This window comes from Gymnodraco acuticeps, unplaced genomic scaffold (genome assembly GCF_902827175.1).
Source record: "Gymnodraco acuticeps unplaced genomic scaffold, fGymAcu1.1, whole genome shotgun sequence".
Classification (NCBI taxonomy): Eukaryota; Metazoa; Chordata; class Actinopteri; order Perciformes; family Bathydraconidae; genus Gymnodraco; species Gymnodraco acuticeps.
The window spans coordinates 622,176-647,803 of record NW_022992059.1 but is presented as its reverse complement, the minus strand read 5'-3'; the positions used below and the strand labels follow the sequence as shown (position 1 = coordinate 647,803).

At 42.0% G+C, this 25,628-nt stretch overlaps 2 protein-coding genes across 4 annotated transcripts; one reads left to right on the top strand and one right to left on the bottom strand.

Moving 5' to 3' along the window:
* Positions 1-10: 10 nt before the first annotated feature.
* Positions 11-2,885, top strand: n6amt1 (N-6 adenine-specific DNA methyltransferase 1). Its single transcript, XM_034202218.1, has 6 exons — positions 11-368; positions 1,168-1,254; positions 1,352-1,442; positions 2,179-2,262; positions 2,340-2,481; positions 2,562-2,885. Exons 1-6 carry the CDS (start codon positions 232-234, stop codon positions 2,666-2,668), a joined length of 648 nt encoding a protein of 215 aa, XP_034058109.1. The 5' UTR covers positions 11-231; the 3' UTR covers positions 2,669-2,885.
* A 1,695-nt stretch (positions 2,886-4,580) lies between these two features.
* LOC117537030 (SLAIN motif-containing protein 1-like) lies at positions 4,581-24,254 on the bottom strand. Of its 3 annotated transcripts, none has more exons than XM_034202203.1 (10): positions 23,734-24,254; positions 22,265-22,401; positions 12,560-12,703; positions 12,379-12,483; positions 11,241-11,393; positions 8,522-8,857; positions 7,709-7,720; positions 6,860-7,009; positions 6,456-6,780; positions 4,581-5,603 (listed from the first exon to the last, which is right to left on the bottom strand). In XM_034202203.1, the coding sequence occupies exons 1-10, from the start codon at positions 24,153-24,155 to the stop codon at positions 5,528-5,530; spliced, it is 1,860 nt and encodes a 619-aa protein (XP_034058094.1). In that variant the 5' UTR covers positions 24,156-24,254; the 3' UTR covers positions 4,581-5,527. The 3 variants fall into 3 exon arrangements, with proteins under 3 accessions (XP_034058094.1, XP_034058095.1, XP_034058096.1); XM_034202204.1 differs by having other exon boundaries at positions 11,241-11,390; XM_034202205.1 differs by lacking the exon at positions 7,709-7,720.
* Positions 24,255-25,628: the final 1,374 nt, after the last annotated feature.

Genomic DNA, 25,628 nt, shown 5'->3' with positions numbered 1-25,628 from the left:
GTGACGTAGTTGTAAACACGGAAGTCGATTCTGAACGTGTGGCAAACACATTTTAGCTAGCAGCAGTTCGTTTGCCGCTTCTGTGATACGCGCTACTGTGAGTAAACCTGACTCACGCGTTGAACAACAACACTGCGTCTATTAACAGTATTAAATAATATTAAGAGTATTAACTTAACACCAATGGTGACGAGGTAGGAGCACGCGCAGGCTGTTAGCAGTGAAGCTAACATGTCAAAGAGTTATCCCACACCTGTTTACTGTCATGCTGCACGAGGAGACTTCCGGGATGTTTACGATCCGGCGGAGGACTCTTTCCTCCTGATTGACGCCTTGGAGAAGGACGCAGAGAGGCTGCAGCTGATGAGGTCAGACACAGCGCACCTGAACGCATCACATGTGCAGTGCAGGCTATGGTGCAGTGGTGGAAAGTCACTAAGTGCATGGATAAGGGAATAAATCATTGTTTATGAGTTTTACACAAAGGAACAAAACAGTAAAGTCCTGCTTTGTGCATCGGATGAAATATAGTGGTCTCAAAGGACATTTCCCTGCAGAATCACTACTTTCAAATATTTGAGTACATTTTGCTTGCAGTTGAGTAAATATTAATACAGTCAGAGGTGGGAAGTACATTTACTCAAGTAATGTACTTAAGTACAATTTTGAGGTACTTGAGTTTTACTTGAATATGTCCATTTGATGTTACATTTTACTTCTACTCCACTACATTTAAAAGCTCTAAAAATTCAATTAGTGGACTAACTCTTCAAGTTTTTATTTTACAAAAAGTAAATCAGAACTTTGTTTCTCTACAACAGTCAAATGCTACTTGATGCAGCAATATCATGTGGAAATGTCATATATATATAATTATATACACACAAAGGCCATTTTTCTGATGATTACTTTTGTACTTTTACATGAGTAAGATTTTGAATGCAGGACTTTTACTTGTGATTAAGTATGTTGACAGTAATGTATAGGACCTATACATTATTGTCAACATACTTGAGTAAAAGTACCTATACTATAGGTACTTTTACTCGAGGACAGCATGTTGTACTTGTATACTCACCATCATGTTTATAGTATGTTTAAGTATAGCAGGATTTGAACACTTACTCCACCTCTGGTTTACTGTGTGTATCTCTCTGCTGTTTCCAGCCCATGTGTGTGTCTGGAGGTGGGCAGCGGCTCAGGAGCAGTCTCAGCTTTCCTGGCCTCAGTGGTCGGACCCTCAGCTCTATATCTGTGAGTTTAAAAAATACTTATTTCTCATATCCAGCCGATAATTGCTTGTTGTAAAAGACACTTGACAATCCTAAAAACAGCAATGGTCTCTCTTCAGTTGCACTGATGTGAATCCTGCCGCAGCACAGTGCACCGCAAAGACGGCTTCCTGCAACGATGTGTCCCTGCAGCCTGTCCTCACATCCCTGGTGAGACGTGAGACATTCACAGCTCAGGACTTAACATGCTTTTAAAGGTGTCCTATCATGCAAAATGCACTTTCTGATGTCTTTTATACATACATGTGTGTCCCCGGTGTGTCAGGGAACTCACAAAACGTCAGAAAACAAATCCCTCTCTCTTTTCCTCCGTACCCAAATCTCTAAAAACGGGGGTACAACGGAGCTGATCCAGATTTTCTGCCGATATGACGTAATATCGGAAATGTGGGCTGGCTTTACGCCCACGGCCCTATCAGAAACGTCGCTATCAGAAACAATGCACAACGTGTTTTGGACGTAATATGGTCTTTGTTTACATTAGCAAGCATCGCTAACACAGAGCTAACCTGTACTGGAGAGAATATGTGTAAAGAAGCAGGATATAAAAAGGAACTCACCTTGTAGTAAACCCGCAAAAGAGGAAGTGTTTGAGCTCCATACTGTTTCAGAAATAATCCTTAATGTGGTTTTGAACACATTTAGCTGAGTATCTGGGTAGAATTCTCCTGCATGTTTTGTTTTTAAAGCTAAGGACCCAGAATCAGCACTTCTGTAACAGGGCTGAAATAGAGGGGTATGAGGCATTGCTAGAATGAGTGATCTGTTTGGTATTCTGAGCAAAACACTTCATAGACATGTAATATATGCCTTCAATTATTATAATAGGAGACCTTTAAGTGCGAGAATTTGATCGTTTAAGGCTGTTTTCCTGTTGTTCTTAAAGGTGGACAGTCTTCTCCCCCGCTTAAGTGGGAAAGTGGATGTCCTTCTCTTCAACCCTCCGTATGTGGTGACGCCTTCAGAAGAGGTCTGTACAGCAGGTTCAGGTTGTCTTCAGCTCACAGATGAGGAGCATTTTTTTAATAAAAGTCACTTTTCTCCCAGGTGGGGGGCACGGGTATAGAGGCTGCCTGGGCCGGGGGGGAGCGAGGACGAGAGGTGACCGACAGATTTCTGCCTGTGGTGGCACAGCTGCTCTCCAATAAAGGGTTATTTTACCTCATTACTATCGCTGAGAACGACCCAGGTGAGTTAACCGAGGAAATGAATATCAGTGCTGGAAACATTCTGGATAAAAGATCAATATTATTTTCTTTTTCTCACCAGAGGAGATCATCCGTCTACTGGGCAAATGTGGGTTGAAGGGAGAGGCATGCTTGTCTACAAGAGCTGGAAATGAGAGGCTGTCTGTCCTGCGCTTCCATAAGAGCTAAGCAACAAGGAACTGTCACAAATACATCCTCTGAGAAGATGACAGGAACTCTAAACTGACTTTGAAACAGTATGGCTGCAAGGACACATCTTTGAAAGATTCATCAGACAACACTTTTCTCGATCAAAACTCAGCATTGTGAAAGAAATGGGCTGGGGAGAAAGACTAAGGTGTCTCTGATGCAGAAAGGAAATTAAACAAATGTTTCACAAAGATAACTCCTTGTATTCACACTTTTTTTTTAAGCTACAAAGACATTTAAGAAAAATCCTAACATACTTCATATAGCTTTACAATTTAGATCGCCATTACTTTTTTTATTTCAAGATTTATATTTCAGTGAAAACCATTGGAATTGAGTTTTAAGTATGGTTCTTCTTTGCACAATAAGTTAAAAAGCTAATGCGACCTTTAAAGGTCCCAAGGCTTTCGCCACTGTATAGTTAGTTTAATAGGTTTATTTTTCCGCTACTTTGTGCATTACGGGACGAGTTGTGTTCGTATGTGGAAAACTCATACTCAGTGCGGTGAGCGCTGGCTTTATTGCTACTGTATCCGTAGCACGCAATAGTTGGGACTGTGTAATGACGTCAGTAAAAAAGGTTTGCTCCCCCCAAACGCAAATGTCAAACTCCGCCTATGATACAGAGATGCTGTATGAGAAACCAATGTGAGTTTGGAAAATTGCACAGTATAAATCTACTCTAGTAGACCTCAACAATGGAATTATGATCAGTAGAAATGGCCATGACATGGAACCTTTAAGCATCCGAAAAAACGATGGGAGTATGACAATCCAAACAAATTGGCATATTAGAACAGTCAAAAGTGAATTTCTTGCACTAGTCTGATGCCCAGGTACCCAGGTCTTTTGTATTATAGAACCAGTTTTAAGTAACAGAAGTAATTTGTTGTAAAAAGCTTGCAGTAATGTAAAGTTGGGCTGGACGTGTTTAACTATGCCAATTGGAAGTTATTTTGTGCATCATGTATTTTTGCAGGTGGACTGGTGTGTTAAATGTGCAGTTGTTCCTCAGTCCACCTGCAAACTTCCCTGATCCCTGGAAGAGCAGCAGCCTGCCCGGTACCATTCATGCATCTCACATCCGCCAAGTAGTCAAAACCTCATTTTACCACCTCTAGTGTTGACAGCAGATAACAGGAATGTATTCATCCAGCTGCAGGTATAGCTCACCGAGATAAATTCCAGAAGTGTAGGGATCTAATCCCATTTCTCTTCTTCATTTTCCCTCAGTATTGTGAACAACAAATACAGCGAAGTTTAAGATGCTGAGAGCTGTTGACCTAAAATGGAAATATTAGATGCCCAAGGGTGTGTAACATTTATCCTCCCTGGAAAATGTTAAATAAACCGACAAGTACTAGAACACTTATGTTGCCATGAATAAAAGTAAACACCTATCTTGACATGATTTATGTACCCCAACGTATTTTTCTTTTCGAGAGCCCCAGTTCCTTATTTGTTTTTACAGATGTCATTATAAGGACGTTTTCAATCTTGAGATGAGTGGGGGGAAATAATACTACAGATTTGGTATTAAAGATACCTTTTTATAACCATATCACACATTTAATTATTGCTAGGAATCATCTTTAACATACATTTCCAGAAACAAATCCTACCGAGCATTCTTGTATTTTTTTTTATATGCATTTACTCAAGTATTCATTTGATTATATTTTAGTTTGGTTAACATTTTTCACATTCCTGTTTACAAATGATACGGTTTAAAGTAAAAGTGTTTTTGGTTATAACCCTACCACTAGGTGGCAACATCTGCGTTATACTAATATCAGTTTGTTGCATACTGATTACAGCATGTTCAACCAATTAAAACGGGTTGAGTAAAGTTAAAAGTTGCAGATTTATATTTCAACATGAGAATGTTTTATTCAGTGTGTTTTATTAAAATGTTTCACTCGATCCAGTTCATCACAGTAACAAAAGTGTCAGGTTTCTGTGAAATGTGCCATGGTGACAGTCATTTAAAAACACAAACAAAAAGGTGCTACATTATGCCGTGTATAACTGTGACATCTCCAAAAACACATTTAATTAACAGTTTTCCCCATAAACCAGAATATCAAATTCAAAAAGAAGTGCAGGTATTAGTAAACAGAACAAATATCAATCAATTCAGAGATTAGTACAAAGTGCAACAAGAGCAAATCCCTTTAAGGGCGTTAAAAAGTTATTATGCACAGTTTTGTGAGACAATTATTGTAAACACATTCAGACACTTTCCTTTTGGTCACATTTAAAAATCAATAATATTGCATCAATATATATTTATATAATTAGCACACTTATAGTTAGATTTGTACATTAATACATACTTTAATGTCTTGTAAAAATTCGACCAAATGTGCCCAAACCAGGGATCAACTCATTTTTAGCAGCATCTTTGGCGCTTGTTGCCAGAGGGAAAGCACCTGATTAGTTAGAAATGTCCTTTTAAAATAAATATATAAATACAGTATCGTAAGGATCACTTCATAGAAACTGGCAGCCCTCATTTAGCAGGTTAGTACCCCACAGACAGTGGCTTATTGCACAAGAGCATCAGGGAACAACTCCCCATTGGCACACACCAATAAAATCAGACCTGACATTCAGTCACTCACATCCGGAAACACACAACCCGCCTTCCCCGAAGAAATTCTGCATAGAATTCAAAATGGATGACACGAGAGATCACTTTGGCCTTTTTGGATAACATTTCTCTACTCTATGCAGGATCTATGCAGAATGTAAGGTTACTTTTTGGTCAAACCCATTCAAAATGTCCCCACGGAAGAATGTTGAGTGACCCCAGCCAGCGGGGTTGTCTCCTCTTCATCAGTAGCAGCCGTCTCTCCAGTTGCTGTCACGGAGGGCACTGAAGGTGGTCAAGGTCTTTGGAGGCGTCAGTAAACTGGAAAACAAAATAAGTCTTAAAGCTCACCTATTATGCTATTATTAAACAGTATATTATAGGGCCATATCTATACAAAACATGTCTCTGAAGTGTTTTGCTCAAAACACCAAACAGATCACCCATTGTAGCCATGCCTCATACCCCTCTATTTCAGCCTCGTTACAAAAGTGCTGATTCTGGGTCTGGCCCTTTAAATGTAACCGAGCTGCTGCTGGCCACGCCCCTTTGGAGCATCCGCATGCAAGCAGTGAGCTCTGTGAAGAGAAGGCTGTCTACCAGCGGAAACTCAGCTAAATGCTGCCGTGGTTAAACGCCATATTATGTTCCAAACCACATCAAGGATTATTTCTGAAACAGTATGGAGCTCAAACTCTTTCTCTCTCGCGGGTTTACCACAAGGTGAGTTCCTTTTTATTTCCTGCTTCTTTACACATACTCTCTCCAGTACAGGTTAGCTCTGAGTGTTAGCGATGCTTGCTAATGTAAACACAGACCATAAAACACATCGCGCATTGTTTCTGATACAGCAACGTTTCTGATTCTGGGGTGGAACGTTGCCAGGAGTTCAACGTAAAGCCCGCCCACATTTTAGTAATGTCGTCATGACCGCAGCAAATCTGGATCAGCTCCGTTGTTCCCCCGTTTTTAGAGATGTGGGTACGGAGGAAAAGAGAGAGGGTTGTATTTTCTGACACTTTGTGAGTCTCCTTACACACCGGGGACACATATTTATTTAAAAAGACATCAAAAAGTGCATTTTGCATAATAGGTGTGCTTTTAGAGAATACAAATAATACATTACATTTTGATAGCGCTTTTCCTGGTGCTCAAAGCGCTTAAGGGATTTACCTTCGTGCTGATTGGGCCACCTTGCTGCGAGAGGTGGAGCTTGATGTGCTGAATAATGAGGCTGGGCGAGGCAGGCTGCTGCGGGCCGTGAGCGGGGTGGAAGTGGCTGCCCCCCCCCCACTTTGAGCTTTACTGATTATAGGGATGCCACTACCCCCCCCGCTGCTTCCACTGCTGCTGTTCAGTGAGTGGAGGCTTGTGGAGGTTGCCATGGAGCCCTTGATGGTGGGACTGACGTAGGCGGTGGCTTTTAAAGTCTGCCGTGACATGGAGGAGAAGTTCCCGACGCTCTGGACTCTGTTCTGCAGCTGGCCTGGGGAGGGGACTGGAAACAAAGATTCAATGAGCGTGTTTCTTTCACGATTCAATAAATACAGCTCTAGAAATGAGAGAAACCGTCTTACTGGAGGACTGCAGTCGAGCCAGCCCACTGGACGAATCAAAACTCTGGCTGTTACGAAGCAAACAAAGGGAAGCGCTAGGATTGGTTGGAATGGGCACACTGGGCATGCTGGGAGCTCGGACCAGGTTAGGCATGCTCCTGCGCAGATAATCTGACAAACACACAAATGCAAATAAAAAAGTTAAAAGATGCACCACGGTAGATTTTAATTCTCAAAATACAAATAAATAAACCTTATACTGCTTAGTGTGAGCTGCATGCCTAGAATTTGAACGTTTGTGGCCCTTTTTTGATACAATTGAACTATTCTATGTAAGATGTATGCAGTTACTTTTTGATCAAACCCATATCTGACAGAGACCGACACACAACTGAACATTCATGAAGTAAAAAACTGCACTAGGGCAGGTTTTAATCACTCACTAAGGCTCAAGATGGAAATAAATAAACATTATACTGTTTATGTGCCTGTTGCTTTATAACGATCCCTTGAGACGGCACATAAAGCTGGCTGTAACAACCACAGTCAGACATACAGCCCTAATCCCTTCAAACTCTCTCTCTCCAGTCTGAGGCTTTGAGGGTGGATGTACAAGAGGCTTACGCAGAGTTATTATTAAGTTGTAAGGACATCAGTGTGGGTCAGTCCTCAGCTGAGACGCATGATTAAATAGCAAAGGCGGGACACATCTCAAAGTGAGGAAAATTATGAAAAAGCATATTCAATAGTAATGAATTAATGGGTTTAACATAGCTGGGAGAGTTGGATTAAATATTACTTTGATTTATTTATATGAGGTTATTAGACTTTAATTTAATTTTGGATTAAGAGGAAAACATGTCGACTTACTCTCATGTTCGGCTGGACGCCGTGATGAAGTTTCCCCAAAACAATATGCCCAATAGGCAACACGTATAAACAAATACACACAGAAATATTTCACGTACAAAACATATAAACAAAGAGATAACTGATTAGTACTTCGGACACAGTTCAAAGAACGCAAGGTAAGATAGCATGTCTATCCCACTCTTCTGGAACAAAACATTTCAATGGGTTCAGAAAGACTTATTTCCACCCCTGCTACAAGATTTGGACAATTGCTTTATTTTATAGGTCTATTGCAAGACCCAAACGTTTTTTCCCTCAATCCAATTTAGTAGTTTCTTAACATCAGATATTGAGTGCATGTTTCCATCTTGATGGAGATTGCACTTCCCTTTCCCTGGCTCTTTGGAAGTCGTGGTCACACGATGAATACACGTCCAACATTCAGTCTCCTTTTAGCTCAGTTTTGGTCTCCACCATCTCCTAAAAAGTTAAATATCTGCCTCTCCTACTGAATGATACACCAAAGGGTAAGATAAGAGCATTGGTGTATCAGTTTGATGGGGATTGGTAGAGTTTTTTGCCCTTTCACTGTCTTATTGGAAGTTGGGTCACAAAGATTAGACGTCCAATATTCAGTCTCCTTTAGCTCCGGTTTAGTCTCCACCATCTTCTAAAAAGTTATATCTGGCTCTCCTTCTACTAAATGCCACACCAATGGGTATTTAAGCTTCTTCCCCTCCCCTATGAGAGATATATTATCTGCAGTGACTTTTGCACCAGTGTTCCTTATTGGAAAAGAGGCTACAAAGCGTTGAAAGGGTCTTCCCTCACCTGACCCGGGCCTGAAGCCGTGCTGCTCGGGCTGGGTTTGGAGCTGAGGCTGGAAGGCGAACCCTGCGGAGAGGTGAGGGGGAGTGGAGGGCGGGGTGGACAGGGAGCTGGTGCTTCTTCGCCAGTCTCGGACGCTGGAGAAAGTATGGGAGTGGGGCAGGCGGGTGAGGCGAGGCTGCGCGGGGGGCAGGAGGCCGTAGTCTTCGTCGTCCTCCTCCTCCTCGTCTTCCTCCTCCAGGCCGAGCCCGGCGCTGAGCTGGCTGAGCTGGAACGTGAAGCTCTGACTGCGGCGGGGGCCCAGGACGGACGACGTGCTGGCATAGTCCTGCCTTAGACCTGGGGGAGCGAGATATGAGGACCAGCGTGCAACACACGTGCAACACACACACACACACACACACACACACATCACCTCCTGGGGTTAATGAAGCTGAAGTAGTGATGAGCTCTGAGATCTGGTGACATATGTTAAATATTAGAGGGGGGACAGTAGAGACAGATGGTCAGCTGGTACACAATGACACAGAAACAATGAAAACATACTGGAAAAACTGACACATTTAAACATGAAATACATGTTCCTGATAAAGTTCAGGGGCCTCATTTATAAAGCCTTGCTTACGTAAGACAAAGCAAATAAATACGCACAGACATTTTCCGATTCATAAAACACTGCGTACCGGCACAGGACTTGCGTACGGCACGTCCTACGCCGGTTTTCCTTTATAAATCACAATCGACTCGAAATGCGGTGCAGCTTTTGAGGGCTTCACGTAACGCCCATATTTGCCTAGAAATAGTCAAAGAAACGCCCATTCATTCATTCTGACTGACTTTATGAAGAAGATCGCAGGAAATGACGACAGAACAGCTAAAAAAGACATCTCACACCGTGTCAGATGTTGGTTATTTTGGGGAGGTGGAGATAAATCATATTGTTTGGTGGATGCAGTTTGAACCAGAGTAGCAGCATGGAGGTCGGATCGTCACCAAAATAAATAAATGGCCCGAAAAAGGTTAATTACAAAAACAATACACATAGCCTTCCTCAGGCAGTGTGTTTGTACCAGGGACAGGAGACCCCCCCTTGATGAGAAACTGTAAGAAATGATCGGGGAATCCCTCCGGAGTGGAGTCATGACGACTGGATCTGAATTATGTTTTTGTATTTGGTGGTTTGTGTTCCAGCTGCCGATCAGCTGTGCGCAGCGTCTCCACTGCAGCCTGTGCGTCTCAACCCCCCCCCCCCAGCAACCCTATATCCATCAGTTAAAGGAAATACAACTAATGTGTTGTGTTATATCAGCTGTACAATTTACCACATATGGTGTTCTTAGCTTCCATACCTCCTGTGTTTTACGAGCAACTTATCAAGTCTTGGCAAATGGCATAAAACATGATTAAACGTGATAGTATAAAACCATGCTCGTATCTACAACCTATAGAAATGCAAAACGACGTCAGTTTAGACGTAATTCTGTCCTCCTGCTTACCGCATCATTTGTGAGAAAACATTTCATAACATTAACACAACATATTGGAGGTGGTTTTCAATAACATTTCCGTATTTATTTATTTCTCCAAGTTATGTTTTTGTGAGCACTGAGGAGTCGCAAACAGGCCTTCGTTAAATCATTTTAAGATTGGCTTTAATCAATGTTTGAAAATGAATTCTTCATATCTGATAAATGAGAGGTAACATTTTATTTATGGTATTATTTCCACATATTTCTCTCCATTCTTCCTTCTGCCAACGGTGTCGCAGTTTCTCGTCTCTCCTGTTGTTGTGCTTAGTGCGTACGCATGGGTCAGAGTTTGCGTGGAGGACCGCACGTTTTCCCGTCAAGTTAGTATTTAAAAAATCGCAAACATTGCGTAGAAACTGGCGTACGCCATCTTGTGTGCGTATATCCCTTTATAAATGAGGCCCCAGAAATTATTTTCCACTTCAAATGCAGGGAAATGTCACCCATCAACTTTTAGCAGGACTGATGGACAACAATAACATTTGAACAGTGAGATGTTTGGATGTTACAGCCTTTTTAAAACACCTAATTCCATTTGAATGTTATATCATATGACCTTTATTGCTCACTGTTTCTTTGTTTAGAGTTAAAACACACACAGGACAATAGCAACACATTTTGTTATGTCTGGATACCAGATGTGCCTCATCTAAAAACTCATAGTTCAGGTTTGTACTAAATGAGCCATGTGTACAAAATAAAAAATGCACTTAAACTTAAAATAAACTGAATTTGACAAATACGATTTTCTCTTATATTTCATAATTGTCTGTTTCTATAAGCAATCTTTTTTTTAAATAGATTTTGTGTACCAGAGTAGCATTTTATTTTAGAGAGACAGTGTTGAGCCTGAATCAATAAGTCTTGCAATCAGCAAAGTCTTCTTGTTTATCATGATTAAGATTCATACACCCGTTTCACACAGGAAGAACATGTGCAACTAATAACTATTAACAATGTCTTTGCTGTTGTAATGCGGTGAATAATGTTATGAGTGACACCTGTGTGCAAGTCTAATGTTCTATATCACCCCCCCAGTTTGGGAACCCCTGACCTTAAATAAAGATACAGCCAGCGTGCAGTGGGACAAAGCCCCTACATGACACACTTCGTCTCAGATCAGGAACTTCATGTTAAATCTCCACTGCTGAGCCAAAGAGCTGTAGTGTGTCTGTTTGGAGTCAATAACTTACTCTCCTCCTGCAGGCGGGCCATGACCTGGACGTCGGTGAGGTCCTGCAGTTTGTATCCCAGAGAGATGGAGTCGTCGTCCACCTCTGAAGAGCCGAGGTCGCTGTCCATGGACGACTGCGGGCTGAGGGCGCAGCGCCGGAGGCTGCGGCCTTCTGACAGAAAGAGAAGCAGCGTTAGAAAACACGTCGACTCCTCGTGTCCCCTCTCGTTTCTGACTCGGTGTTAAATGAATGAATGAGAAAAGCCCTCGAGTGTTCTCTGCATAAAGATGAAGGGTCGGTGAGAGATTCAGAATGTATTAAGCACCGGTGAGGCAGAACTATGACCAGAGAGGTCACACCAACCTGTCCCCGCTTAATGATATCCCTGATATCATTAACCCTGCCCGTCACCTGTATTATTCCAATGACTTTTATCCCATTTTGCTTTTATGTGCTCATCAGGCCAAGATTTCGTCACCCGTTGTGAGGCTTCACATATTTCTCTAATGGTAGTTCAGTACTGAACTAGTCTCTACAGTAATAAAACAGTTAAAGCTCCGGATTATTCGGAAATTGTCTGAACAGCTTTTCTGGAATGACTTGCTGATTGTCTTTCAAATTGTGTTTGTAAATGAGCACCTACATTTTAAATGTATTCACCTCAATGGAATTGGGAAGGAGACAGAATAATTCGCATTTTCAGAAAATGTAACAAAAGTCTGTCTTCATTTTCTCACAGAGTCTCGAAGATGGAATTTGGACACAGGATTTTTGAGTTTTGTTTTTGTATCCCCGTTTGGACTAGCGCCGTCATGGAAATGAGCCTCGGGATAAAACGCACTGAATCCTCGTTCCCTGCAGCGACCCCCCCCCCCCCCCCCCCCGAGCCTGGAACATTATTTCTTTCCGTTACAAATAATGCACAAAAGGCTGTGGCCCGGATTTGATTTCTGCGAGTGAAGCTGCATATATTCCCTTACTCCCACGAATTGAAGTGATATGTAAAAAGCTTGTTGCTGAGCCAGTTCTACACTCGGTGTCTACACCTGCACCTCCTCTGAAGATCATATTCAGTTTGATGTTCTATACAGTCTGAGGCAGGGAAAGCAGGAAGTGTGAATATATAAAATATACAAGAAGCAGCACTGAGGCTTACTGCGCTGCGCGGGGAAGAACGTGGGAGTCCTCTCAGAAAAGGGGGAGAGATCCTTCCCTACAGGACTCATCGTCCGGTGGTGGAATGGGGAGGAGAGGGACGAAACTGGGGGGGGGGAGAGCAACAACTGTTACTTTAATACCAGGGATATTGGATTTGAAATGTTTTGAGTCCACGTTACCGTGTCTTTCCGATGACTGGAGGGTGGAGGAGGGTTTGGCACAAGGGGAGGAAGTGAGGGGGGACACTCCGGCCACTCGACTCAGAGGAAGGCCGGGGGAGGCGGTGGGAGAGGGGCTGGATAGGGAGCTACGCCACCTGGAGACTGGGGAGGGAGGAAGGAAGGAGGAGAAACAAGCAGAAGGGAGGATTTTAACAAAATGCACAATCGTTAGGCAAAAATCTGGATTTTATTTAAATTAGACGAGATGGTGATTTATTTATCCCCATAGGGATAGTCAGGTGTAATAGCAGCAACAGAATGAGTGAAACATAGGTAGTACACGTGAGAATAAACACAGGGATATTAAGAATACAAAGAAGAAGAATAAACATGTACAGTGCATCCGGAAACTAGTCATACTCCTTCACTTTTGACATTTTGTTATGTTACAGCCTTATTCCAAAATGGATTCAATTCATTTTTTCCCTCAACATTCTAAACACAATAACCCATAATGACAAAGTGAAACATGGTTTTTTAGATTTTTTTGATTTACATACAGTGGGGCAAAAAAGTATTTAGTCAGCCACCAATTGTGCAAGTTCTCCCACTTAAAAAGATGAGGCCTGTAATTTTCATCCTAGGCATTCCTGCACTAGTTCCAGTAACTGGTTTACATATGGAACTTTTTGCAGGCAATGTGCTGATTAAGGCTGCGAAGATCCAGAATGGGTCTGCACTCTGTCTTCTTGGGAACCAGGAAATACATGGAGTAAAGCCCCTTTCCTCTGTCCTGAACGCACCGCGGCACGCTCTCGGGGGGGCCGCGCGCCCCATCTTAATGCCGTCTTCACACAGACGGTGAAATGCATCAATCGGAGCTATTACACTAGGCGAGGTGTGTTTTCTGAACAACACGCCGGCCATAATGTCCCTGCACTCGCATAGCGCTTTGACAGCACTTCCTGCGGTTTATCACCTTTACTGGAGTTACAACTGGGGCGGCGAGTGGGGAATTGTGTTGCATAATGGGTGCCTAATTAACCTCGTATGAAACGGACATTATGGGGAAATGTGGAGAGAGATTACTCTTACTCTGGGATAAATGCAATCGCTTTGATTGAATGCATTTTTCACACACACCACTCTAGAACTAGGGTTACAATACGTAACCTGAATGGAGGAGGGACGCTGCAAAACTGGAGTGAGTAACCCAGCCTCAGTGTCCTGTCCATCCACAGCTGAGCTTCCATTCCCCATAAAACTGTGTTAGGGGACATGTAAGCAGCTGTGGAGTCGCAGCTAAGAAGCTGTAGTACTCTCTGGTGGCCACACACACACACACACACACACACACAACTGTGCAGCTGTTACCTCACCATCACTGTGACTGCCACTCACTGCTCTATTCAACACAAAGGGACAAAGCTAGATTCAACACAACAAAGCTACTCTCTCTCTCTCTCTCTCTCACACACACTGTAGCCTACCTGGTGCAGAGTGTCTCAGACTAACACACACACACACCTCAGTTACTATTCATAGATGGAGAGAAGAAACTTGGGTTTGCAGCTGTGATAGGAATATCTTGGGAATAAAGATTTATAAAAGAGATACAGGAAGAGGATTTCACTCTATTACCTGTCAGTGGGAATATAAACCACTTAAAAGCTATGAGATGGGGGGGTTCAGTGTGAGAAAAAGTTTTTAGAGAGTACTTGTCCATGGACAAGTGAGTTTGGCAATTTACTTGTCCGAATACATTTTTCACTTGTCCAGAATGGACAAACATTGGGGCCACTGGAATCTTCTTCTTTGTCATCGTATTTTACATTTTCCCACGGTTTTTACGACACCGTTAACGTAAGTGAGCCGTAAGATTGTACTGCATCACACATGGGGTTGGGTATCGTTTGGATTTTAACGATTCCGGTTCTGCTTTTCGATTCCGGTTATTTTCGGTTCTCGATTCCGGTTCTTTGAGAGGGTAAAAATAAGTCAAACTGGGAGAAAAATATATTTATGAAAACATTAAGTAAAATCTGTATTCCTATTTACAAATCACTTCATACTGTTTAATTTCTTACGGTTATTGAATACAATTATATAAAAATAATCTCTGCATTGTTTAGTTAGTTCCAGTGGCAGTTCTAGAACATTTTAAATGGGGGGGCAAAGGGGAGGCAAGAGGTCATGCCAGGATGGCATAGGAGGGCGGACAGTACGTGGTATGTTATACTCTATATAACCTATTTATTGTTAATTCATGCCCTAACACAAGTGTTCTTAATGCACAAGAGAAACAAGGTGTTCAGACAAACAATCGGGTGCCCTTTGAGTCCCCCAAGCTTACCTCAACCATTTTAAATGAAAGGAAATTACAAAATGTATTTTAAAGCAATGAATTAATGGAACAGGTTGTTTTGCATTACAATGTAAAATTAAATATATATTTTGTTTTTAAAAAAATTGGTTGTCTTAGACAAGCACTAAGCATTATTACATATTAATTTAATATTAAACAAATCAAAATGGCCAATTATCCCAAAATGTTGCTGCTAATATAATCACATGCTTGTCAACTTTAACTGATCAAAAATCAATTCTGAAAAAATACTTGAATTATCTATGAAATTGCAATATTGTCCCTCAGTTTGTTTCAACCCCGTCACGCCATACCATTTACCCTCCTATTAAAATAATGGATCAGTCCGTGATCTGCATTGAGGGAATTACATCACAAAAGTGTCAGTTTCTTCTCTTACCTATATTTCAGATTAAGATTGACAAGCTCAACATTTCAACTATGTTGTATGAATTAATAATAGTAAATAATTGTTTATTACAAAAATAAACAATAGTTTTGCAAAATATTACAATTTTGTAATGTCCTTGACTTCCATGTGGTGCCATATCTTAGCTAAACAAGGTCTCATGCCTACTTTTTGTCAAAAACTTCAACCCTGTTACATTTTTTCAAGGAAATTCCTAGTAATTATTTATATGTTGTGCCAGAGGTGGGAAAATGTAAGTAGTCCACTACCAGATGTTATGACCAAACATTTTGGTTTCATTTTTCAAAGATATAAAGACCCAAAAGGCACCCGATTCAGAGAATACCCAGAATTCTGCATACTGTAAGTACTTAATTATAATTAAGTACACAAATGACATCACCCATCTCTTCAGAGAGCTACAGGTGACCTGTGCAGCAACACATTTCAATCAATATTAGTCAATACTAAGAGCTGCTAGATTGTGCTGCTTTAATGGAATATGTAAGGAGAATAAGAACATACCATGTGGTCCAGCTGGAGTTTCATCTGCCTCCTGATCCCTGCCTCTGGCCCTCTTTCTGATACTTCATCTTTATTCCTCACATATATTTCTTCTTCTTCACTAATGTCTTCATCTCCTCCTCTTCCTCCTGCTCTGACCCTCCTGGTCTCTTCGTCTCTCTTTTCCTTTTCCTTTTTCTGTTCGTCCTGATCACTTCTCAGATATGTCTTTTTGTTGTTGTTGAATCACTCCAATACTCTGGCCTGCAAGAGTCTACTTGTGAAAAGCACTGGTACAAATGCTTGTATAACTTTACACGTTAGGGCCATGTAGCCTAGCTAATATGTAGCATATCATAAATATAACATCAGAAAGTATTGATCAAGCGCACACAGGCAGCTGTGTTTGGATCCAGTTTTTACGGTAAAGGATGAATCCTGGTTTCATTGATCTGGCCTCATGGCTGTGATGTGTAGTTTACGTGGATTTAATAGTAGGCTACCGCGTAGTTTAGCAAAGTGATCGATCTCCCAGCTAACGCTGTCTGCGTAGTATTTTGTAACGTAACGCCCCAAACAGCGCCCGTCTGTTAAACGCTATCGATTCAAACGGCAGCGTTTTATTAATATTTAGTTTCAAGCTCTCGTCCTTAGTAAAAACAAAACTAGTGGAAAGGGAAATGCTCCCAGGGGAAGCTGATCCATAGGTGCTGGGACAGCTCGCTCCCTCTCTGCAGCGGTGTGAGCCGCGGTCTGTGTGAACGCCGCTCCGCAGTTTAATGCAGGGCCGTAGCTGTGTTTTTAACGGGCCTAAAATGATATTTAAAATGATTCAATTTTAACTAATGTAATGCTTGTTTTGTTGCTTGAGAAGCTTGTGGAAATAGTGTAGGTTTGTTTTAGTACAGTTTTAGGGAAACAAAAGTTAGGGGGGCAGCTGGGGGGGCAAGGCTCTACAGTGGGGGGGCAGCTGCGTCAATCGTTATGTACTTATATTACGCTGTAACAGGATCTAGTGATATCCAAGCAACAGAGCTTCATTTAGCATGAAATAATTATTGCACTGTATATATATATATATATACACTTATAATAATAAGTAATATTAACTTTATTTAATACAACATTTACGGTACAAGATTTAATCATACAGCCCATGTAGTATGATAATGAATTATAGCAAACATGTGCAATATATCCATTATTACAGCTCTGTGAGACGATATGGGTCCGTTCTTATTGTGCATCCATGGGTAAAGATAAATGCAACTCACATTGGTTTCTCAAACAGCATCTCTGTAAACTACGTGTATTCACTGAATTTCACTCTCTGCCTTTAACGGCTCCTTGTAGCTCCAATAGCTCCAGCCCCCACCCTCCCTGTGAGCACAGTGTGCTCTGATTGGTCGGGACACGTAACATGAACGTGCCGGGCGGCGCGGTCCCGTGGGTTAGATGCGCGTTCATAATGCAGAGGGAAATAACTCTCAGAATAACGTTATTAGTACATTATTACAACTTGAGGAACGAATGTTTTTAATAAGGGCTATACAAGTGTTCATACTGGGTAGTTTATTTAGTTTTAAAAAAATTATCCAACGATTTACAGACCACTAAATCGTCTCCGGCGTCAGAAGTTGAACATTGTTCAACTTCTGACGCCGGAGACGGACCGCTATGCTACTTTCAGTTCGGCGAAAAAGCGAGGCAACGTGACGTCACCCCATTCAAAGTGAATGGGCAGATTGAAGCTGTAGTGTGGACGGGCCGTTAGGAATCGACAAGCAGAACCGAAACTAACACTTCTAAACGAACAATGGCGGACACGTACAATTTGCGAATGAGTTCTGCCTTTTGTAAACTGAATGTATCAATAATTTGTCAATAAATCAGGCCGAAAAACTCCACTTGTCCGCCGGACAAGTCAATTGAAAGATCTACTTGTCCGATATTGTAAATAACACGTCCCGGACGGTGGGACGTGTACTTTTTCGCACACTGGGGTTGCATTCCTTTCATACAAACTGTTTCCATGGCAATGGCTCTACATTTTCACTGGTGGGAGGCTTCCTGCTAACAGCGATGCATGTAGAGTGCTTGCTGCACCGCTCCTGATGTAACGTCTATTACTCTGACCCACATATTAAGGAGACCCCCACCCTAAAAACAAAACAAAGTGTGTGTTACATGCAGTGCCATTCATCAATCTAGATTGTTCTGCGATATGCTTAAAGTTTTCAGTCTCATATTACGATTTAAATATAATAGGGACATATTGTGGAACATTGAAGTAGATGGTATGTAAAGTATAAACAAATCTAAATTGATCCATCTATCTAAAATCTGTCTGAAAATGAGCTGATCAGATTTTGTGATGTCATAATGTTTTTTTGTCTTGTGTAACCATTAGTCAATAACCAACCAAGGTAACACCCCCCGCCCCCCTTATCACCTGAATCTCCTCCTAGAGCACCATTGTGTTTTCTTAACCAATCTCTCAAAGGGGCGTGGCCAGCACATGCTCATTAGCATTTAAAGCTACAGACACAGAATCAGCACTTTTAGAACAGGGCTGAAAAAGAGGGGATTATGGGATGCTGCAATGATCTGTTTGGTGCCCAACACTTCAGAGACATGTTCTGTATATATCTGAGACCTATAATATGTTGTTGGAAAAGAGTATAATAGGGGACCTTTAAGGCAGCAATGTCACTTTTTCCAAGAAGATGTCAAATGGTTGAAATTAAGTTTATTGTCCAGTGTTACTCCAAGGTATTTAAAGCTGTCAACTGTTTGGTTATTGATAATAATGGGGTGCTGTGGTGTGGGGGGGATCAATAATGATTTATTTTACTGACATTGAGGTGGACATGGTTGTCCTCAAACCATTTGGTGAAGTGCGTGATGTTGTTGTAGTAATCCAGGACCACAACATCATAAAGGATGTCTGATTCTCAAGAACTGGATTTTCCTGCACTCTTCAACCCCACGCAACACTTTTAAGATGTTAGCCAGACACTCATGATGGCTGGATCTTAACAGTAAGTCTATGAGCCACCATGACCTGACCATTGTAAAAAAGAGCAGTCCAGCAAAAACACATCGCTTTGAAAACACTGCAGATAAAGATTTTCAGTTTTGTCACACAGAAGTGCCCACACAGGTGAGTGGAGCTCAGTCTCTTCTCATTAAAGGCTTCAGGGCCAGACACACACAGTAACCATGACGGCTGGTATATTCTAAAGGAAGCTCAGCACCCACACATACAGGTCACATGACCCAGGCCTGATCTGCTTAATGCAGGCAGACTGATGAAAGTCTGTGAGGTGGACTGAACCACTGATGACAGCAGAGGGAAGAAGCTGCTCCAACTACAACCTGGGGAGCAGTGCTTTTACATCAAGTCACTTTTCATTACATTTCAAAGCTTGAACAGTTCATCAAGGAAATATAATTGATAGATATGGACCAAATTTCCCACCACAAACAAAAACACAATTTACAAACCAATGCATTCTGTTTTGCAATAAAACACATATCCATCAGACAAACACATGACATGTTTCTAATAAATCATGTCAGTGGAACATAGGGCATTTGTAAAACAGGTTTAGTTTATTTGTGGAGTTTTGGTAGCGAATTAGCTCCATGAGTTGACTCATTTGCAAAAGAAATGTGTAATGGCCCGTCCACACAGCGGCGTGCGTTGAAGCTCGCCGGCGGGCGTGTCTGAAACTCGACCAATAACCAATCACATGAATCTCCCGCCCCTGACACACAAGCAGCGGTTTGATTGGCTAGAGTTTGTACTGGCATACGATTCGATTGGCTGACGCTTCTGCCGAGGCTTCAAAAGTTGAACATTGCTCAACTTTTGCAGCGAGCCACGCCAGCAAAGCTCCGCGTCGCTTCCCACAATGCATTTTGGCGAAAAGTGACGTCACCCCATTCAAAGTGAATGGTGAAGCTTTCAACGCACGCCGCTGTGTGAACGGGCCGTTAGTATGGAGATGCACACAGTGAAATACTCAGCTATAGCTCATAACAGTTGTAGATCGGAAGGAAGCTTTACAGATGTCACTGTTCTTTGTCTCCGCTCGAGGCTACATTAGCCTCTTAGCATGAATCTGGCTAAACAGTCAGTGATCGAGTTGCATTGTAGGTAATGTAGAGGCTTCTTGTTTGGTGAGAGAAGAATGCTTGGAGAAAATAATGTTACCTTGGTTTTTATATTTTGCTGCTTAAAATTAAATATTTGTTGATACAAATCTTTCAATTTAAAAAGTGAATAATCCAGCAGGGCAAAGCTTTCTCATTAGTCATTTTCTGCATGTAAATAATTGCAAAAAGCCTCCCAAAGATTGACTTGAAACGTTTGATGAAATGAAGCCAAGCTCAACAGGGAGCAGTAAACCAACCAAAAAGAGAGTTAAATAAACAGTCTTTTGAGCATAGAAATATGTCCACCAATATATTTTAACAACCTTTATTCACTTCAAGTCTCATTCTATTTGATCACATTAATGGTAAACTCTAGAAAAGGACATCAAACTGTCAGACGGCCTCCTACACAAGTAGGCGGAGCATGTAGCTGTGAAGTCTAGACGAGAAACTATTTAACGGTTCTTCCCTGCCCAAGATTTATGTTGTGTCAGCGAGCGAATGTGTTTTTTGGCAAGACGCCTGAAAGCGGTGTACATCGGTTTAAAATAGCCTGGAGGACAGAAGCATCCTCAACTAATCTGCTGTCTGGGTGAGAAAAAGATCTTACGCAATCAGAAGGGAACACAAACGTAAAGAAAAAGAGAAATACAAATGTAGGGAAATAAAGGAACCAAAAGGGCCACATAATCAGGATAATGTGAGTCTAGGTGGTCAAAATCAGGACGTCTGAACAACAAATACGCCCATCATATCAACGAAAAGTGTCAAAACAAAAAAAAAGAACCGCCAATTGAGACTGAAGGATAAAAACACCCGTAAAACATCCACACGCGCAGAAACACAGCTATTTAGGTGCACTTAATACCATGAGGATGATGAAATCTGCAGTGCATCATGGTCATTTCAGGTCAATAGTGACATTAGCATGTGCACTTATCTTAGCATTAGGTCTTAGTTTGTGTGTGCAATTAAAACATGTTTAACTTGCTGGTGATTGCACATGTTTTACTGGTGTAAAATTAAACACCAGCCATCTTTTAAGTCTGCCATCTTAATCTTTTCACAGCAAAAATATAATAAAAAGATGTAGCTCAAAATGTATGTGTTAAAACCATAGACTGTATACAGTTGCAAGAAAAAGTATGTGAACCCTTTGGATTCTCCGCACATAGCGTTGTGTGTTCCTTCCAAACAACTCAACGTTGGTTTCATCTGTCCACAGAATATGTTGCCAGTAGTGCTGTGGAACATCCAGGTGCTCTTTTGCAAACTTCAAACGTGCAGCAATGTTTTTTCTGGACAGCAGTGGCTTCCTCCGTGGTGTCCTCCGTGGTGTCCTCCGTGGTGTCCTCCCATGAACTCCATTCTTGTTCAGTGTTTTATGTATCGTAGATTCGTCACCAGAGATTTCTCTAAGTCTCTAGCTGACACTCTAGAATTCTTCTTCACCTCATTGAGCATTCTGCGCTGTGCTCTTGCAGTCATCTTTACAGGACGGCCACTCCTAGGGAGAGTAGCAACAGTGCTGACCTTTCTCCATTCATAGACAATGTGTCTTACCGTGGACTGATGAACATCAAGGCTTTCAGAGATACTTTTGTAACCCTTTCCAGCTTTATGCAAGTCAACAATTCTTAATGGTAGGTCTTCTGAGAGCTCTTTTGTGCGAGGCATGGTTCACATCTGGCAATGCTTCTTAAGAATAGCAAATTCAAAACTGGTGTGTATTTTTTATAGGGCAGGGCAGCTTTAACCAACACCTCTAATCTCGTCTCATCGATTGGACTCCAGGTTGGCTGACTCCTGACTCCAAGTAGCTCTTGAAGAAGTCTTTAGCCTAGGGGTTCACATACTTGTTCCACCCTGCACTGTGAATGTTTACATGGTGTGTTCAATAAAAACATATCATTGTTTGTGTGGTATTAGTTTAAGCAGACTGTGTTTGTCTATTGTTGTGACTTAGATGAAGATCAGAACACATTTTATGACCAACTTATGCAGAAATCCAGGTCATTCCAAAGGGTTCACATACTTTTTCTTGCAACTGTATATATATATATATATATATATATATATATATATATATATATATATAAAAATATATATATATATATATAAAAAACGTTCTGCCAGCACAGCCATATGTTCAAACTAAATCAAAAAGGTTTTATATCACTCTCAGACAGAGAGCATCTGTTTTAAAACAATATGGCAACAGATTTATTTTTGCCTCTTTTTAGTACACACCCAACAACTCTTTTTCTCGCACACAGCCTCTTACCTTGTTCCAGTCTGAGGGACAGGGATCTCCGGGCGGCCTCCACCTCAGATCTTGGAGATTCCAGCGCCTTCCGGCACCACTGCAGAGCTGAGAGGGAGTTACCCGTGCACTCTCTGGATTTTGAGGACACATACAGCCTGGAAAGAGAGACAGAGGAAACACTAAATGCTAGTTAAACAGGACAATGTAGATTTCACTTTTACACTGACGTCTGGATGCTAACACAACAGTTCATTTTGAGCAGGTTTACCATGCTAATAGCACCAAGTCAAGCTAATGGGAATGTCATTAGTTCGCAGGGTGATTATTTTCGGCTAAAATGAATCACAAAGTAACAGGTGCCAATGAAGTGGTTGTACCATAGAGTAGACATGTTTTGGAGTGTTTGGATGTGACAGTTTCTGATTTGATCTTGACTTTGTGCCACCAGCTCATCTCCTCCTGAGACAGAAACACATTTCCTCCCGGGATAATGTGATGTTAAGCTTTTCAGATTGGAGAAAGTGCAGCTCAGATTATTCTGACAGCCCTGAACTCCCACTCCTCGATTCTGCTCTGAAGGCAACACGGGGGAGCTGAATGATAGATTCAAAAAGCTACACTGACATCAGGTGAGCCCACATATACTTTCCCTTAAAACAAGGAGGGCCTGCAGTGTGAGGACATTGAAGTAAAACATGAATGCAAATGAGCTACAGTGCAGAATCATTCAGATTATAATGTTCAGTGTCAAGTCTAAAAGAAACCCTCAACAAAAGCACACCATGATAACTTCAGACATGTGGGAATGTATTGCAGGACAGCTCATAATGGCGTTTAAATGATGTTCTGTTATGTGACTGATGTGCTATGTGACATGTATTTAGTAACGTGTCATTTGCATTTTGTTATTCCCTTTTATCCGTTCGCCTCCATCTACTCGTCTTTCATTATGGCTCCCTGTGGGTTTTTGTGCATGCGCTGGTCACTTCTCCCTCTGCAACATGTCATGAAGTTCATCTCTTTTTCAGTGGAATAGGACAACAAGTGACAGGGTATAGTACTTATACATGTCTTACTTGAAGCAAATGTAAGAAATAACAGTGACACTAGCTCATGGTAACTGATGTTTCAGAGCATGGCACAACCCCATTTAGGGTTTAAGGAATTCCTGTGTGGCACCAAAGAGAATGCACCAATGTAAAAGCATCCAGCCAATGGCACTGTGATGTGAATGTGAGGAAGAATGGCAGCTTGGTGCAGCCATGATGACAGACAGGCCTGATAACAAGTGGCCTGTGTGTGTGTGTGTGTGTGTGTGTGTGTGTGTGTGTGTGTGTGTGTGTGTGTGTGTGTGTGTATGTGTCTTTGTCTTGCAGGAGGCTGGATCCAGACACAATGAGAATCAGGTGCAATTAGCAGGAGAAGCCTCTAAATCACACATGCGGGACTTTGAACGCAACACATGGTTGGAGACAAGCAACATTTACCAGGTTTCGTCGGACTCGTCTGAGCAGCACAGAGAATCAAAATCCAAAAGTTCCAGCTCGTCCAGAACCGACGGCTCGGAACCGTCCTCCGCCGCTCCATCCCCGGAGTGGAAATAGTCGAAAGGCTCCTCCAGGGAGGACCCCAAGGACGACTCACGCAGCAGGGTGGGCACTGGGCTGGGGAGGCAGAACCCCCCGGTGCCTGCGAGCATTTTCCACGGGGAAGGAGGCAGCACATGCGAGCGCGAGCAGCTACTCGCGCGGGTCCGGAGCAGCTCGTTTTGCCACTCCAGCGTTCGGACGAGCTGCTGCAGTTTCTTCACCTCCAGCTCGGCGTCCACGGTGTTGCTGTTGCAGTCCACTTCCGGAATTATAGCGGAGTTCAGAACCACTGCCTCCATTGGACCAGAACACAATACCATAAACGGTTGAATGAGAGACGGGGGACAGGTAAGCTGCTGCGTCTCACCTCGCTCCTTAAGACTGGCTTCTGAATTCCGGTAGCGGGAGTAATGTGCACGGCACCCAATGGGAGAGTACTCCACCCCTCCATCACACACCCCAGCCTCCGCCTCCTCATCACTACACGCTGACTACAGGTACACACTGCACCTGTCGCACTATAAATCATGGTAATATCTCAAATAAAAACCGTTTAGGATTTTATTTTTACCATAATGTACCATTTAAAAAAAAACGAGCTCTTCTTCGTATTGTTTTTAGGAAATCGTTGTTTTAAGTAGGCATAACCAACCATTGCTACCTATTTGTCAGCCTCAATTCATGTAATTCCCTAATCAGATAAAGGTGTATTATATTGAGCAGAAACACGCCTGATCAACATGTGCATTTGGCGCCATCTTGTGGTTGAAACTGGTAATTACATGACATTGAACATCTCTTTATCTGCATAGCAGGGTTATTTATATAGCACCTTTCAACTCAAGGCAATTCAAAGTGCTTTACAAAAAAATTAAATAATAAGATCATTAAGAAATAGGCATTTAAAAACAAACATTGAAAAGCAAAGAGCATAACATAAAACAAGCTGATATCTATATAACATAGTCAGACATTACATGAATAAGAGTTACAGTGCAGTGTGAGATAAGAATAGTTCAATTAAAAGCATCAGCAAAAAGAAACGTCTTCAGCCTGGATTTAAAAGTATTGAGAGTTGCAGTGGACTTGCAGGATTCTGGGAGTTTGTTCCAGAAGTTCTGACTTGGGACAGAAAGCAGACCAGAAGACCTGAGAGTTCTGGATGTAGCAGGAGATCAGAATAAACCATTCAATGTTTTATAAACCAGCAGCAGTATTTTGAATTCTTTGACAGACAGGAGACCAGTGTGAAGACCTCAGAACTGGACTGATGTGATCCACTTTCTTAGTGTTAGTGAGGACTCGAGCAGCAGCGTTCTGAATTAGCTGCGGCTTTCTAATAGAGACCTGTGAAGACACCATTACAGTAGTCCAGTCTACTGAAGACATTACATTGCATTTAGCTGACGCTTTTATCCAAAGCGACGTACAATAAGTGCGTTCGACCAACAAAATACAAACTTGAAGAAAACAGAATCATATAAGTACATCAGGCTTCATAGAGCAAAAACATTTCAAGTGCTACTCAACTGGCTTTAGATAAGCCAGTCCTTTATTAGTATATAAGTGCTTTGTTAATAGTTCTATCGCTCGAAGTGGAGTCGAAAGAGATGAGTTTTCAGTCTGCGCCGGAAGGTGTGTAAGCTATCTGCAAATGGGGAGCTCATTCCACCATCTTGGAGCCAGGATAGCAAACCCACGTGTTTTTGCTGATGGGAACTTGGGTCCCCTTCGCAGCGAGGGTGCAGTGAGCCGTTTGGTTGATGCAGAGCGGAGTGCACGCGCTGGGGTGT

What these genes read in the sequence shown, in the direction of transcription:
- n6amt1 (XM_034202218.1), top strand. Translation starts at nt 232, where the DNA reads ATGTCAAAGAGTTATCCCACACCTGTTTACTGTCATGCTGCACGAGGA. An exon ending in GAGAGGCTGCAGCTGATGAG is followed by an intron (nt 369 to 1,167) that starts GTCAGACACAGC and finishes TGCTGTTTCCAG; the next exon opens with CCCATGTGTGTGTCTGGAGG. An exon ending in TGGTGACGCCTTCAGAAGAG is followed by an intron (nt 2,263 to 2,339) that starts GTCTGTACAGCA and finishes CTTTTCTCCCAG; the next exon opens with GTGGGGGGCACGGGTATAGA.
- LOC117537030 (XM_034202203.1), bottom strand. Translation starts at nt 24,155, where the DNA reads ATGGTATTGTGTTCTGGTCCAATGGAGGCAGTGGTTCTGAACTCCGCT. An exon ending in GACGAGTCCGACGAAACCTG is followed by an intron (nt 22,402 to 23,733) that starts GTAAATGTTGCT and finishes CTCTCTTTCCAG; the next exon opens with GCTGTATGTGTCCTCAAAAT. An exon ending in GGCTCGACTGCAGTCCTCCA is followed by an intron (nt 6,781 to 6,859) that starts GTAAGACGGTTT and finishes CTTTGTTTCCAG; the next exon opens with TCCCCTCCCCAGGCCAGCTG.